At 42.6% G+C, this 14,044-nt stretch overlaps 1 protein-coding gene across 1 annotated transcript; it reads right to left on the bottom strand.

Moving 5' to 3' along the window:
- Positions 1 to 4,576: 4,576 nt before the first annotated feature.
- Positions 4,577 to 10,216, bottom strand: lacc1 (laccase (multicopper oxidoreductase) domain containing 1). Its single transcript, XM_012882760.3, has 5 exons — positions 9,579 to 10,216; positions 7,905 to 8,083; positions 7,638 to 7,803; positions 5,604 to 5,829; positions 4,577 to 5,394 (listed from the first exon to the last, which is right to left on the bottom strand). The coding sequence occupies exons 1-5, from the start codon at positions 10,054 to 10,056 to the stop codon at positions 5,220 to 5,222; spliced, it is 1,224 nt and encodes a 407-aa protein (XP_012738214.2). The 5' UTR covers positions 10,057 to 10,216; the 3' UTR covers positions 4,577 to 5,219.
- Between the last annotated feature and the right edge of the window lie 3,828 nt (positions 10,217 to 14,044).

The raw sequence follows: 14,044 nt of genomic DNA, 5'->3' as shown, positions 1-14,044 counted from the left end.
CACATCACGTGGTACGCAGTAGGGCAAGCTTGCATAGTCCGCCGCTGTTTCGCTGTAAAAGAGACGTGCGTTACCCTTGGTTTTACTCGGTAAACGACTGCTTTTTCCAAATCTAAGACCATGGTTTTTAAACATTGTTGCTATGGAACGTGCAACAGCGACTCGAGTTACGCTGATCGGCCGCATATGAAGGATGTTTTCTTCAAGACTGCCAAGGAGAAATGTGTACGCTTGGAACACCGGGGCGGTCGGCCTACACAACAGTTCAACCCGGAAAAAGTTACCAAATTCAAGTACATATGTAGCAAGCATTTTGTCGGAGGAAAGGGCACAACCGAAGAACATCCTGACCCAATTCCAGCGACATCAAGTCAAGGTAAGAGTATTTTGGTGGCCGACATGTTAATAAAGTAGCGCCTGCTACCATGATCGCATATAGGCTATCATGGTAGCAGGCGCTAACATGATAGCCTGCTACCAGGATAGCTTACTCAAAAACATTTCAAATGAGACAAACATTAAACATATACCCATTCCTGGACGGTGATTGCAAACAACAACAACAAAAAAAACGGCCGACGATGCCATGATCGCCGCGCAGGAAAAAAAAAACAAAGCTTACCGTTCATCAACTCGGCCAGTTTTCCAGTCTTTTTAAGCCATCGAACCTCAAGCCATCGTTTGAGCTGAAGGTTGGTGTGTTCTTCGACAGTGTGACCAATAAACCGTGTGCCTGGGACATCGTCTTGGGAAAGTTTAACGGCTGTAAAGTCGGTCATATCTGTTATCCGTGCGTTCTCTCCTGTATGCGTTCTCTCCTGTATGCCCTACCTAAGCGGCAAAAGGGGCGTTGCTCTTGAGACGGTGACGTCACGTGCGCGGTACCGCATTGGTGCTGCGTCCCATTTGATTTACAAGTTAGATCTCGTATCTGGGGATGGTTGATATCCTTCCAGCTGCAACCCAGAGAGTCACTGGGATTTTTTTTTATTATTATTATTGTGGCTGCTAATGAGCTGGCTAATCTCCTTTAGCAGCACAAGCCAGTAACTTCTTATTTTTCTGCATTTTTTGGCATTTGAATGCTAAAACAAACTTTACAAAAATAAATCTTTGACAACGTGTGTGCTACAAGTTTAATGAGATACAAACCAAGAGATAAGTTGACAAACTGTCTATCCTGGCATCCCTATCACCATTTTATACGGAGACCAGCCATTTCTGAGCTAGAACTATGGGCAGCCGGGAACCTTTGACCTCAAAAGTCAGCGCTGACTTCAAGAAGCGTTGCAGGTAATTTTTCTGACTTGGATCATTAAATAGTCCGACTTCCAAAGTACAACTCGAGAATCTTTTTTGTCATTATGTGTTAGCATAATGAAATGTTTGATCAGACAAACCTACCATGGGGACACGGTTCACTTGTGTTTTTTGCAGTGCATGTAAACGTGTTTTTCTGATTCTTATATCGCAGTTTATTTTGGTTCAAACCCAGCAGGCTGCCTGTCTTTGTCCCGGTAGATTAGGAGCGTGAAGGACTCTCCAGGTTCAGCCTATTGTTAACTTCTCTTCAACTTGGGATCATTCTGAATGCTCAGGTTTTATTTATTTCCATCCCTTGATGTTGCACTAGCAAAGGACTGCAGGACCCATCTTTATAGCCGGATTTCAAATCGCGCTGGATCATTGCTTCTGGATGTTACGTTTTGACTGCCCCATTCATTCCTCCCACATATGAACAAGAAACAACCTCAGACAGTCAGCTTGGATTGTTTTAGTCTCAAGCTAAAATGTTTTTTTTTTTTGCAACACACCACCCTGAGGAAAGACTGGAACCGGTGCTGATTGGTGACCCCTGGTGGTTAAAGTTTAAAGCTTTAGAAGCTGAAGCAGCCCATTATGCAGAAAACATTTAAAGTAAGAAGATGCATCAAGCTGTCCTGTGAAGCAGACTGCTGTGGATTGCCTGGTGGGTCGTCTGTTCATAGAGATGGATGGAACAATGCTGCGCTTGGGTTTCCTTTCTAATCTCATGCTGTGCACATAAAGCTATTGCAACATGTAAAAAAAAGCAGTTTTTTTTCCTGGTGCCGACCTGCTGAAATAGTTCCTCAGACAGGTAGCTGAATAATTATACGCTGTATGTATCTCCAAAGTTGGAGCTGGGAATACCGTCACACCCAGGTCAGCAGTCGGTGGGTCCATTTGCCTCAGAAGGCAAATTTTCTGTTCAACCGAAGAAAACTACAGTCACTTCAGCACTTTCTCTGGTATCGCATTAAGAGTTACTTAAATAGGAGAAGCAGTACGCTTGAACGTTTGATTGGTTTTGAAACCAGAAATTTAGAAACCCGTGGCCTAGCTCGACACCTCTAACTGTCACACGTGTACTACTTTGTGTGTGAATGGTCGAATGAGCTATACGCCACCAGACGTCCAAAGAAAAGCTGTTGAGCGCTGCAGCTGACGCTGTTTTAAATGTGAGGCAGCCATATTTGATCTTTATGTTGGGGTTGATGAGAAACGTCTGGCTTTCCAGAGATGAGGTGAACTTTTAGTTAATTGTCCTTAATTAGAACCGGGTTATTCTGACTTGTGAGAGCAAAAGAAAAGAAAGCAGAGTTCCTACCTGGATCTTTGGAGTTGGAAACTCAAAGCTGTCCCAGAGCTTTGGCTTACTAGGAACGCTCCCTGGTTTAAATGTTTCACTGCAGCTCCATATCCATTTTCTGATTTAAGTTGCCAGAGTAGAACCGTTATTGTGAGCAGTTTACTGACATTTTTCCACACATCTTTGTTTTTCCATTAGTTGTGAAAATGTGGTTTCTCCATCTTTATTTGCCATAAGCTGCAAAGAAAGCTACTTTTTTGGATAATAAAGGAAGGTTACAGATGCCTATAAGTACGACCTATGGTAGAATTGTACTTAACGACTGAAAACTACCCACCTGGAGAAATATGCTTCTTTCCAAAAGAGGAGGTTAAACCTGCCAAGGTTTTTCACCGTCCATACTCCGACTTTAACATCGTGGAGATGAAGGAGGCAGCACTTTCAGGAATGCCGCCTTGCTTCTTATTTTAACATGCATTCAAAAATAAATAAAGGACCGTTTTTAGTCAGCTCAGTTGTAATTTCTATAATGAAGGAAACTTTTGCAGTTTTGTACATGGTGGATTTTAAAATGCAGCCCCGTGTGATAAAGACCACTTTGTTTGAACTCGTCTTCAGTCCAGCAGCTAAAGGGTGATGTTCACAAACCGGCCTAGCTTCTTTAGGGGATAAAGTGTTCATTTCAACGCAGGACAAATGACCTTTCAGCCAAATGTCTGCATTCATGATGAGATAAACGATTGTACGCGGTGACGGGACGCTGCCATAGGTTAATGCTTTTGTTTTAAACTAAAGAACAAAGAGTTGCCGTAGACTGTGACGTAATGCTCATTTCACCGTCGTCAGTAGTGTCAAAAAAATTCATTGAGATTAATTGTTTATACGGCAAACTTTACAAACCTTCTCGCTGAGTGTTATTAGACTTTTTTTTTTTTTTTTTGATAAACTGCTGCATCGAAGTACCAGGAACAGTTTTCATTGTAAACGTGTTGTGCACTTCCTGTGGTTTTGGTGTCACACTGGGTTACTACGTGTCCTAGAACTTCCTTTTAAACAAATCACAAAGTTGATGCTCATTCAAACCTGGACAATGAAAAATTATGTATATCTAAGTTTTGGTCCTTTTTGGTCCTTCAGTCGAGCACTTTTCCTGTGTTTCCTTGTGTGGAAAAGCTAAGCTGCTGCAGAATGACAACACATTTAAAATAAATGTCTCCTGATCTTTGAGGAACAAACAAAAAAACATTTGTCCTTTTATCTTTTCAATAGATAAAATAAGAATAATGGACTGCAAGGATTGAATACCCAAACTGACCAGAAGAACTCTTAATAAGCTCAAAAGAACACGACGCGTACCCTTAAACACTTATTGCCATTTTTGAATAAAATTATGTTCCTGTTCTCTAGTGCCACTTGCTAACTCGTATTAAACTTCAGTTCCGTAGAGTAAAAAAAACAATTTTCTCCAGCCTGGAGCTTGCACTAGACCAGAAGAGCTGGCCTTAATCTTTGAGGACTTTTCCGACAAACTGCAACAGAGTAAATTAAGGATGCATGCGGTGACAGAATGTAAAGGCTTTGGGTTTAGCTCATTATTTATTGAAACATCCGTAATTTGTCTGGTCAGCCTTTTGGCAGAAACGTGACAACTAGAGGGCCACATTTTGTCTTACAAACTTATGTTAAGAATCGTGCAGCATAGATCTTAGCGTCATCACTGTTAGCGTTGTTCAGATGATCCGACCTCAGTCCTCTTTTCTTATTGTGTTGAACAAAAATCTATGAAGTTTATGTTGTGTACTGATGTTGGACTGAGATGGAAAATAAAAAAATATAATAACTTTGCTTAAAATAAAACCAGATCTTTTTGTATCGTTGAAGATGTTATGGAAACATGTTTATTTTAGTGTTGAGTTGAAAAGCAGTGAAGCAGTAAATGTTAAACTATTTTTTTCCTTTTAAAAAAAAAAAGGGCTGCCTTTATTACAAATCAAGGCTTTTTCCCCCCTTCAGAATAAATGCTTTCCCTACCCCAGAACGTGTTTTGTCTTATTCACTGTCAGCTAACTCGTGAAATCAGATAAGTGAACTTCCTGCCAGCTGGATGCAAAGACTGACATTAACTCTGCTGTATCGTTTCAACAGTTTTAAAGGATTTTAGACTCTGCAGCCAAAGCTACGGCGTTTGTTTTCAAATGGTATGAAATTGACCCACTCTAAAAAAAACATAAAGTAGGAAAATGCCAACAAGAAATCTAAAGTAAATGTTTTCAAAGCGCTCATTATTCTGGCTTTTCTTTTACTCTTCGTGTATTGCGTTGTTCAGCAATTCTCCTTCCAATGTTGGCCGTTGCTTGGAGTTCAGTTCTTTTATCAGCTGTTCTGAGGACGGCGCTCATCTGGAGGTTGTCCCTGAAATGTACTGCAGCCGCTCCGGTTTTAGAACCGCAGGAGGCCCAAAGCATGAAGTCAGTTGGGGGATCCCCATTTCACATAAGCACATTTCCCACTAGCCAAATGATCACTTTAGATTTGCTTTGCTGGCAGCTGGAATCTGACCCATCAGGTTAGAATCAGCAGAGTTCTTAGCCATCCTGTTTTTCGTCTCCTAAGATCCTTGGATCCACAGGAAGCCCACTTGGGTGCCAAAGTTGAGTCCATCTCTGACGTGGGAGAAGAAGTCCTCTGGATTACAGGAGGTGCAGGGCGTCACAGAGGGCCGCTCCGTCACCGTGTTGTCATGGATGTGCTCCGGCAGGATGCCACATCGCTGGAGGAGAACTCTGGGAGGAAAGGAAACAGTGATTGCCTGTGACTATTTTTGTGGAAATTCCCAATCTGAGATATTGACTATATTCCATGCTTTAAATATTGTTTCTAAATCTGTGTTTTTATGCTACGATCAAATCTTCCTCACCATGTGGACCCTCAAACTGTAACCCCACATAGTACATCCTATCCTGCAGCATGGTGCTCTTTTTCTGATTGGTACCTGTTGGCGAGGCGGATGTCCACGTGTGGTTTGGCTGACTCAGGATCAGGTACACAGTCAGGATGGAGGGTAGTAAAGTCTCCCGCCTGCTCTTTGTCCAGCGTGAAGCAGCACACCCCCACAGAAGGCCCCACCGCCACCACAATGTCACTACGCCGACAACCAAAATCTGTCACCATGGCATCCACGGTTGCGGGTGCCACGCCCATCACGGTCCCTTTCCAACCTGGGAGCGAACAGGAAAAGTATGCAGTTAAGCAGATATGTACAACAGTAACGAGCGGCTGTCACCGTTCTACGTAGAGCAGTCATTACCTGCCCTCTCCAGGAAGCGCCTACCTACAATTAATATTTTATAACAAAAAAATATTCCATAGTGCCAAAGGCAATATTACGTCATATACAGGTGCTGGTCAAATAATTACAATATCATGAAAAAGTTTAGTTTTTTTCAGTAATTCCATTCAAAAAGTGAAACTTGAATATTATATTCATTTATTACACAAAAACTGATATATTAAGTGTTTATTTTCATTTTGATGATTATAACTAACTAATCGGAACTAACTATAACTAATTTTCTGACATACTGTATTGGGGTTTTCATTAATTGTCAGTTATAATTATGAAAATGAAAAAAAAAACTTCATATATCATTCTGTGTGTAATGAATGAATAAAATACAAGTTAGCAATATATATCGAAAAGGAAAACAGACTATGGAAAAATATTTACGTTCTGCACAGAGGGCAGGGTCGGCGCACAGACACTGATGATTTTAATAAAAATAAAAAAACAGCTAATTCACACATCATTATTGTGCACGTAGCAATGCATAAAAGTGAGTGGATGTTGAACACATGGCTCTAGAGCACACATTCCTATTGTTGACACAGAACATTTACCACCGTGAGTACCATCAGCTCCAAAAACATTCAGAACAACAATGCTGTATGAGTGAGTATTCTGTGTAGTGGGTTGTTCTGAACCCATCCAGAAGGCCCACTCAACCTTTTTTGTCCTTTTTCAACCGGGGTGGACGTTGTTCTGAATGTTTTTTGTAGCCACGTTGGGACAGAGGGCACTGGTCTTTCTCAGTAGGTATAAATATGCGTGTGCATGGTTGTCTGTCCTGTGTGCCTCCATGTTGGCATCCGATGAACTGGTGACCTGTCCAGGAGGGACCCCGCCTCTTGCTCAATTACCGCTGCATAGCCACCAGCCCAAACTGGTGTAGACAATGGATGGATGGAAAACATTTAGATAGAATTTATTTACTGTCCTATTAGGGCAGAGGTGTCAAACTAATTTCTATATGGGGCCACTTTGGCATCATGAAGTCATTAAAAGGGCCGCTTGCATGTGTAGAGATGATACTTTTCATTTCATAATTTCATTCCATTTCACACAGTAGTATAAAAAATGCACAGTAACACAAAAGTAGCACTCTTAGGCCCAGTTTATACAGTTTATCTGCAAAAAAAGTTGATATTGGGGTGAGTTACACTTACAGGAGGCACAGTTTTAGCCACTTTAAACACTATAAAAGGATATATGCCTTTTTTTTGGCTCTCGAGGGCCCGATAATTTACCGTGAAGGGCCAGATTTGGCCCGCGGGCCTTGAGTTTGACACCTGTGTATTAGGGGAAAGGTTGTATTCAGCCATCCTACAATGTTTATATGCATTAGTCCTCTTTTCCCCATCAACCCCGGTCTTTTTGCAGGTCACATATTTTAAACCCAACAACTAAAAAAATCTAATACAAATACTAAGCTTTTATATTCATTTTTAATAAACTGATTAAAAAAATCGTGAACTGTGGAAATGTTGGTGAAAAAAGGTGTGGGATTATGATGATGGTTGCTTGATATTAAAGGTTTTGGGCCAGTATCGATATCCGATATAACAATGGCTGTTACGGCCAATGACAGACACTTACCGGAATTATAGATACCTATACCTTTAAAAAAAAAAAAAAAAAAAACACACACTTAAAAGAAGAGCTCACAGATGTCTCCAAGTGATTGTTTACCTGCGTGAGCAGCCCCGATGACCTTCTTCACTGGATCAGCAAACAGGATGGGCATGCAGTCGGCACCTGGAGCTGCCAGGACCACCTCCCTCCGATCTGTCACCATGGAGTCGTAGCTTTCCGGCTCTGGTTTCCCCAAAACCCACACGTCGCTGGCATGGTTCACCTGCAGGTGAATCGCTTATTGTTTTCTGCGACGGGGGCAAAATGAGCTGCAGACCGGGTTTACGACCAGCAGCTCCATCATGTGCTGCATGGGCAACGCACCTTAACCAGACGTAGAGGAAGAGGATGGAAACCAGCGCGGAGGGCCAGTCGGTGCCTGTTTTCCTCCACCACGGCCCTGGGGTCCCTCCTCTTACTGCTGCTGAACAGATTTAGGGAGGACAGGGTCGGGATGTAGGAGATTCCACCGGAACGAGTGCTGAAGCCGTGACCGAAGCAGTCTAAGAGAGACACAGGAGAGACGCAAGGTCCAGCTTTGCTGAAAAATGAACAAGCTCTACAAAGTTGCCTCTTACAATGCCTATTACTGTTCTAAAGGTTGTTCTGTTGTTTTTGCTAGACTGTTATGTGTGTTAAGCATCAGTGTACAGGCTAGCTACCATAGCCCAGCTAATTAACATCCTGATATCAACCAGATATACTCCCTGTGTTACTCTACAGAGACCAGACCACCAAAAATGGATGTTCTGATGAGCCCTTCTATGAAACTCAAACTGAAAAATCACTCACACTGTCTCTCTTTTTTTCCCTATCAGAAAATCTAAGCAAAGTGATGTAAGGTTTAAAGCTCCGAGCTAACCTTGGTGGGGCAAAATGCTGCCGCTGCTTTATGTCGGGGCTCTCATGGCTGGCGGGAAACATTGAAAATGTGCTCCTTTTTAAGATTTTAAATGCCCCAAAATTTTACAAAACCCCCCCCAAAAAAAAAAAAAAAAAAAAAAAAAAAAAACAACACTCATTGGCATTGCAACTTTCACAATACAAAGCTATTTAGGGGTTTACCTTTAGGGTAAAAGAAAAAGATTTTAATAACTTTGTGTTTAATGACCAAAAAACAGCGAAAGCTTTGTTGCCACAACTTGTATTTACTTAGGATTTCTTTCCTTATAATCAAACATTTTTGACATTTCTAAAAAGTGAATTCACTGAAGCTAAAAGTCAACTTGTAGGAAGACTATTTAACATTCCCAGAAATTTTTTAAATAGGTTGCAAAGAAGCTTTAACTGTTAGATAGGCCACAAGTTTTTATGTTTTCTTTAATTTCTTGCCCATCTGGTGAAAAAAAAGCTAATTTTTTTTTTTTACAAAGTTGGTCATCAGCTCTTGTATATTGCAGACCTTAAATCACCTTTTTAGTCCATATGCAGGGTGGAAGGGCAATGGGGCATATACATCCCCACATGGTCCTGGAGGTGTTCCGAAATTAAAGAAAATGTTTGGATCTGATTTTGTTGATGGTGTAAGAAGATCTGGGTTATTTCTGATTCCTTCCACTTTGCTATTTTGTCACACATTAGATCCATAAGGCAATATTAATAGCAGACACAGATAACCCGAGTTAATACAAAAGGCGGTTTTCAAATGCCGACTTCTACATTTATTAAGGCTGGAAAAAAAGCGCTCTAAAATCAACCTGGCCCATATTACAAAGCTGCTCCTAAACGACTGTGAATGATTTCATGAGCAACATTTCTTAGAAGTGCAAAACAACAAATTATTATTTTGTTGTTCTACAGAGGCTGTAAGTTTCATATGAAAGGAAGTTATATTGGATTTTTAGTCAGTGTTGGTGAGAAGGCGGCAACTTTGCCACGTGGAGAGAGATCTTTCTGAAAATTTCTCCTATATGTGAAACTTGGAATGTCAAAAACACTTGGACACATATTCTGGACACCAAATCCCCCCAAAATGAGCTGGGACCCCTTGTAACCCACCTGGGATCAATGTGGACCTCAGGACCTTGATGTCGCCCTTCAAAGCGGGCTGCTGCTGCAGAAAGGCCGACACGTCTCCTCCCACATCAACCTCAGGTGAGTCCGCGGGGGCGGGGCCTCCGCAGCACGAGCAGGTAAACCTGTCAGCCGGCGTCACTTGGTAATCAAAGGTATAAACGGCGGTAAAGAGCATCTCCTGGTACCGAAGCAGCACCTCTCTGCCCCGCGCCGTGGTCAAGACCCTGATGGAGCTCAGGTCCAGGTCATCCACGGTCCGCTTGAGTCGGTACAGACACTCCGCGGTGGAGCCAGAGTCCAGGACGTGCACGCTCCCGTGGGCGCGCGGGAACGGCTCCGGGAGACCGTTTCCACGCCGCTGAGTCCTCCCGTACAGCAGAAAGACGTGGGAGTCCGCTTCCTGCTGCAGACAGGCAGCGGTGCTGCTGCAGCAGCGGGTCAGATCCACCAGCAGGGCCATCGCTCAGTCAGCGTAAAAAGCGGGCTGTGTTCCGGTCCCGGTCCGCCTTAAGTAGGGCTGGCCCACGCTGCGCTGCTGGCAGCGGCAGGATGGCGTTTACCGGGCGGAGAGAGCACAGCTGGCTGCAGAGGACTTCCTGCACCGCGTCGCTCCGCCCAGACTGGAAAGCCCGCACAGCCGCTGGAAATTCTTATCTGCGCTGGTTTCCTGCTTCTTCTGCTGACTGTGGCAGCAACACCTAATTAATGCACTAAAAGTTTGCAAAGCACTAAAAACCATGTTGCTGCAAACCGGGACGCACAGCAACTGTTTTATCTGCGCAACATTTGGCAGCATTCAGTTCCTATGCTCCACTTATCTGACTGGGACAGACTTCCAGATAACTCTTAAGTGCTCAAAGCCTGAGTTCCTTTAAATCAAGATTAAAAACACATTTGTTAAGGATTGCCTTCGACTGTTCTAGTTAAGCTGTTTTTACTGAAACATCATTAGTTCAACTTTGTAGCCTAGCTGTTTTTAATATTTGCTTTTAGTTTCTATTTTCCCATGTTTTGTTTTGCTTATGCATTTCTTTCCGCCTGCTTTTATTCTGTTTTATTTACCTATATTTTAATCATGTAAAGCACTTTGCATTGTCTCTGTACTGACATGTGCTATAGAAATAAAGTTGCCTTGCCTTGCAGTTGCAAGCTCTTCGAGGGCCTCAGGGAGGCCATCGGAGCCTCGATGTTTTTCTTGCACCGTGTTTAAAGCTTTTGAAACAACAATGTTGACTTGTCGATACCTGCTCCATGCATGACGTTATTTGTGTGTGCGTGCGTGCGAAAAGTCAGACTGAGACATGATTTATAGACATTGGACCCAACCCCGGCGTTCCACTTCCACATTCAGGGAACGTGGAAACCGGGGTTCCCAGGCAGCGAAGTGCGGGGTTCCACACTTCCACATTCAGTTGCCTTCCATAAGCAGAGGCTGCCTCCTCTGTTCAAACACACCTCAAACAAACAGAGCTGTGTAGAGTTTGGGTGCATGACTCATCTAAAAAGGCACTAATGCATTTTTAGATGAGTGTCTCCATTATAGCTTTGTAACAACTCTGACTCGTGCAAAAAAAGCCATTTCACATGATGGAAAACAGCTATACCGAGGAGTGTCAGCACTGCAAACTGTGGCTAATATCATCAGCAGACGGATGTAAAGCGTATCTGCTCACACCGTGAAGGTTTCTTGGATGGCTCCACAGATTCGTCCTGGTAATGTGGATCACTACTCCTGTACGCTTGCCGGCTGACGCGGCCGATCAGGCGGCAGCAGCTCCGTGCGTTTTAGGCATTCGGATTTCACGGAGGTGACTTCCTGAAGTTCAAACTTCTCATCATACTGGGTAAAAAAAGAGGATTTAAGTGACAGAATGGTGCAGATTTGCTGGGATTTTTGCAAAAACCGAAAAAAAACTCTGAGGTTTGCAGCGTATGGTCCAAAAAAAGAGAGGACTATCTAGTGAGCATGCAGGATTGCTTTGACATGCTGTAAAGACAACAGGAGCTCAAATGGCTCACTGGCTCCTCGTTATCTGGGAAGACAGAGCTGCAGCATTCAGACGGTGAGCAAGGATCCATCCTTGTATTAATGTTGATCTGGGCTGTGTGTGTATTGGCATGCTTTGGCTTATTTGTGCCATTTAAGCATAATTTCAACTCTACAGCCTACCTGGAGTATTGTGCCTGACCATGTTTATCCCTGACCAGTGGCGGTTCTAGACCAAATTTACCAGGGGGGCCAAGGTGGGGCCAGTGTTTTTTTCACAGGGGCACAGAACAAAAAATGAAACAATAAAATGGCAATATTTAACTGTGTAATAATATTAAGTGAGCCACTTGTGGATTTGGAACTGCAAGTTTCAGACCCCTGATCTAGCAGTTGAAAACTTGCCCCCAACTCAATACGGCTAAAGCTAAACGTGAAACATCTTAATTTTTAAATCATTCTTAGAGTAAAACTGTATAGGTAAAAAAATAAAATTGGTCAAAGTAACCAATCAGTAATGGTTTCTTTGCCATTGCAAATAATTATGAGAAGTGTATTTAATCTTATGTCTTTAGTACAGGGGCCAGGACCATTTCTACAGGGGCATGGGCCCCTGCTGGCCCCTGTCTAGAACCGCCCCTGTCCCTGACCATGTGGGGGAAAAAAACTCAACAAAGGCACCAGTTAAGATAATTCCTCACTTGTTTCTCTCGTGGTTGCGTGGTCTCTCTGGCCTTTAACCTCTCGCACGCTGTAATGTGTGTCAGCATATATAGCTCCACTGTTCTGTGTTCACAGTGGACTTTTTACTCAAGTTCCCCACAAAAGTTAACAAAGCTCCCGTTGCTTTGCTTTGGGGAAGAACACAAAGAGAACTTCCCGTAAAGATGAATGCAGCGGTCACAAAATGCATCACGGAAGAAGGGGAAAGAAAAATCCTGCAAACCAATTTGTCGTGATGGTAACTCGCTAATGAAGCCCTGAAGCACGTAACATCCCTCCTGCTGCAGACGTGCCTGCAGCTCTGGCTCGCCACATGACTCCTCCAGTGGTCTGAGCTGCTCAGCGCCTCTGAGAATGAGGAAACCTGGTCTGAGGCACGCAGGGCTCACGTGTCGACCTCCCCGTCTCACCTGCCCGGCCGGGAGGATGCGGGAACTTCCCCGGGTTATTTGGTGGTTATAAAAGTCTGTGGCACAATTACACAGTAGAAGCTGTAAACATATTTGCGGGGACTACGAATGATCTGATGAAATAGATATCAACGAGGATTTTAGCTGAGTCATCGCTGGAAGAGACCATTGGAGTCTATGTGGCAAGAAGCAGGAGGCTTCTTTGTTTTGGACTATTCAATATAATAAATTTTTATTTATATAGTGCCAATTCATGACACATGTCATCTAAAGGCCCTTTCCAAAGTCAAATTCAATCAGATTATACAGATTGGATCAGATTATACAGATTGGATTATATTATACAGATTGGTCAAAAAGTTTCCCATCTAAGGGAACCCAGCAGATTGCCTCAAGTCCTGACAAGCAGCATTCACTCCTCCTGAAAGAATGTAGAGCCTCAGGGACATTGTTCATTGTGCATTGTCCATAGCTTTGCAGCGATCACTCACTGGTGATGTGACTTTGCACTAATGGCTGACAGTAGAGCAGGTGGCTGACAAATAATGTGTTCTTTACTTCTGCAAAGTTTCTATTGAGTTTATCCGCTGCGACCTGCAGCTCCACTAGGGGCCCTTCTGCGTCAGGAGCCGCCTGATTCCCATGTTGTTTCACCACACAAGGCTTCAGCAGAATCGCTCAGAGTTTTTTTTTTTCAAATGAGGTTCTGTGAAGTGAGTCAAACTGAAAACGTGTATGTGGCTGTGTTTCTCAGCCAAACTTCTTCGTTACACAGCGCTGGAGTTCCATTGGCTAAGGCTGTATCATCAGCAGTTATGTATGTTTTTAATATGTATGTATATATACTGCATCATTGTTTACACTGCAACTGTCTACTGTTAAATCACTGCTGCACTTTACTGGAAACTTACTTAATATTTGTTTACATTTGTTTACATTTGTTTACATTTCAACTGCCTACTGTTCACTGCTGCACTTTATCCGGAAGTCAATTGAAACTTATCCTGTAACTGACTACAATTTATTACTGCATTTTTATCCTGTACTGTAAATCACTACAAGGTATCCTGTAGAGTTACTGCAATTTTTCTGAGCTGTATGAAAACGAAATTTCGTTCTGTATGCACTCTGTGCATACAAAATGACAAAAAACAAAGTCTAAGTCTATATATATATATATATATATATATATATATATATATATATATATATATATATATATATATATATATATATATATAAATACACCTAACATTAGAGATTTGGTGGAGATTAGATCCCCTCGATAAAGGCAAACTCGATGTAATACTGATGTCATACTTCCTAAT

Source organism: Fundulus heteroclitus, chromosome 7, assembly GCF_011125445.2.
Source record: "Fundulus heteroclitus isolate FHET01 chromosome 7, MU-UCD_Fhet_4.1, whole genome shotgun sequence".
In the NCBI taxonomy this organism is placed as follows: domain Eukaryota; kingdom Metazoa; phylum Chordata; class Actinopteri; order Cyprinodontiformes; family Fundulidae; genus Fundulus; species Fundulus heteroclitus.
This window is presented reverse-complemented; position numbering and strand designations above follow the sequence as displayed.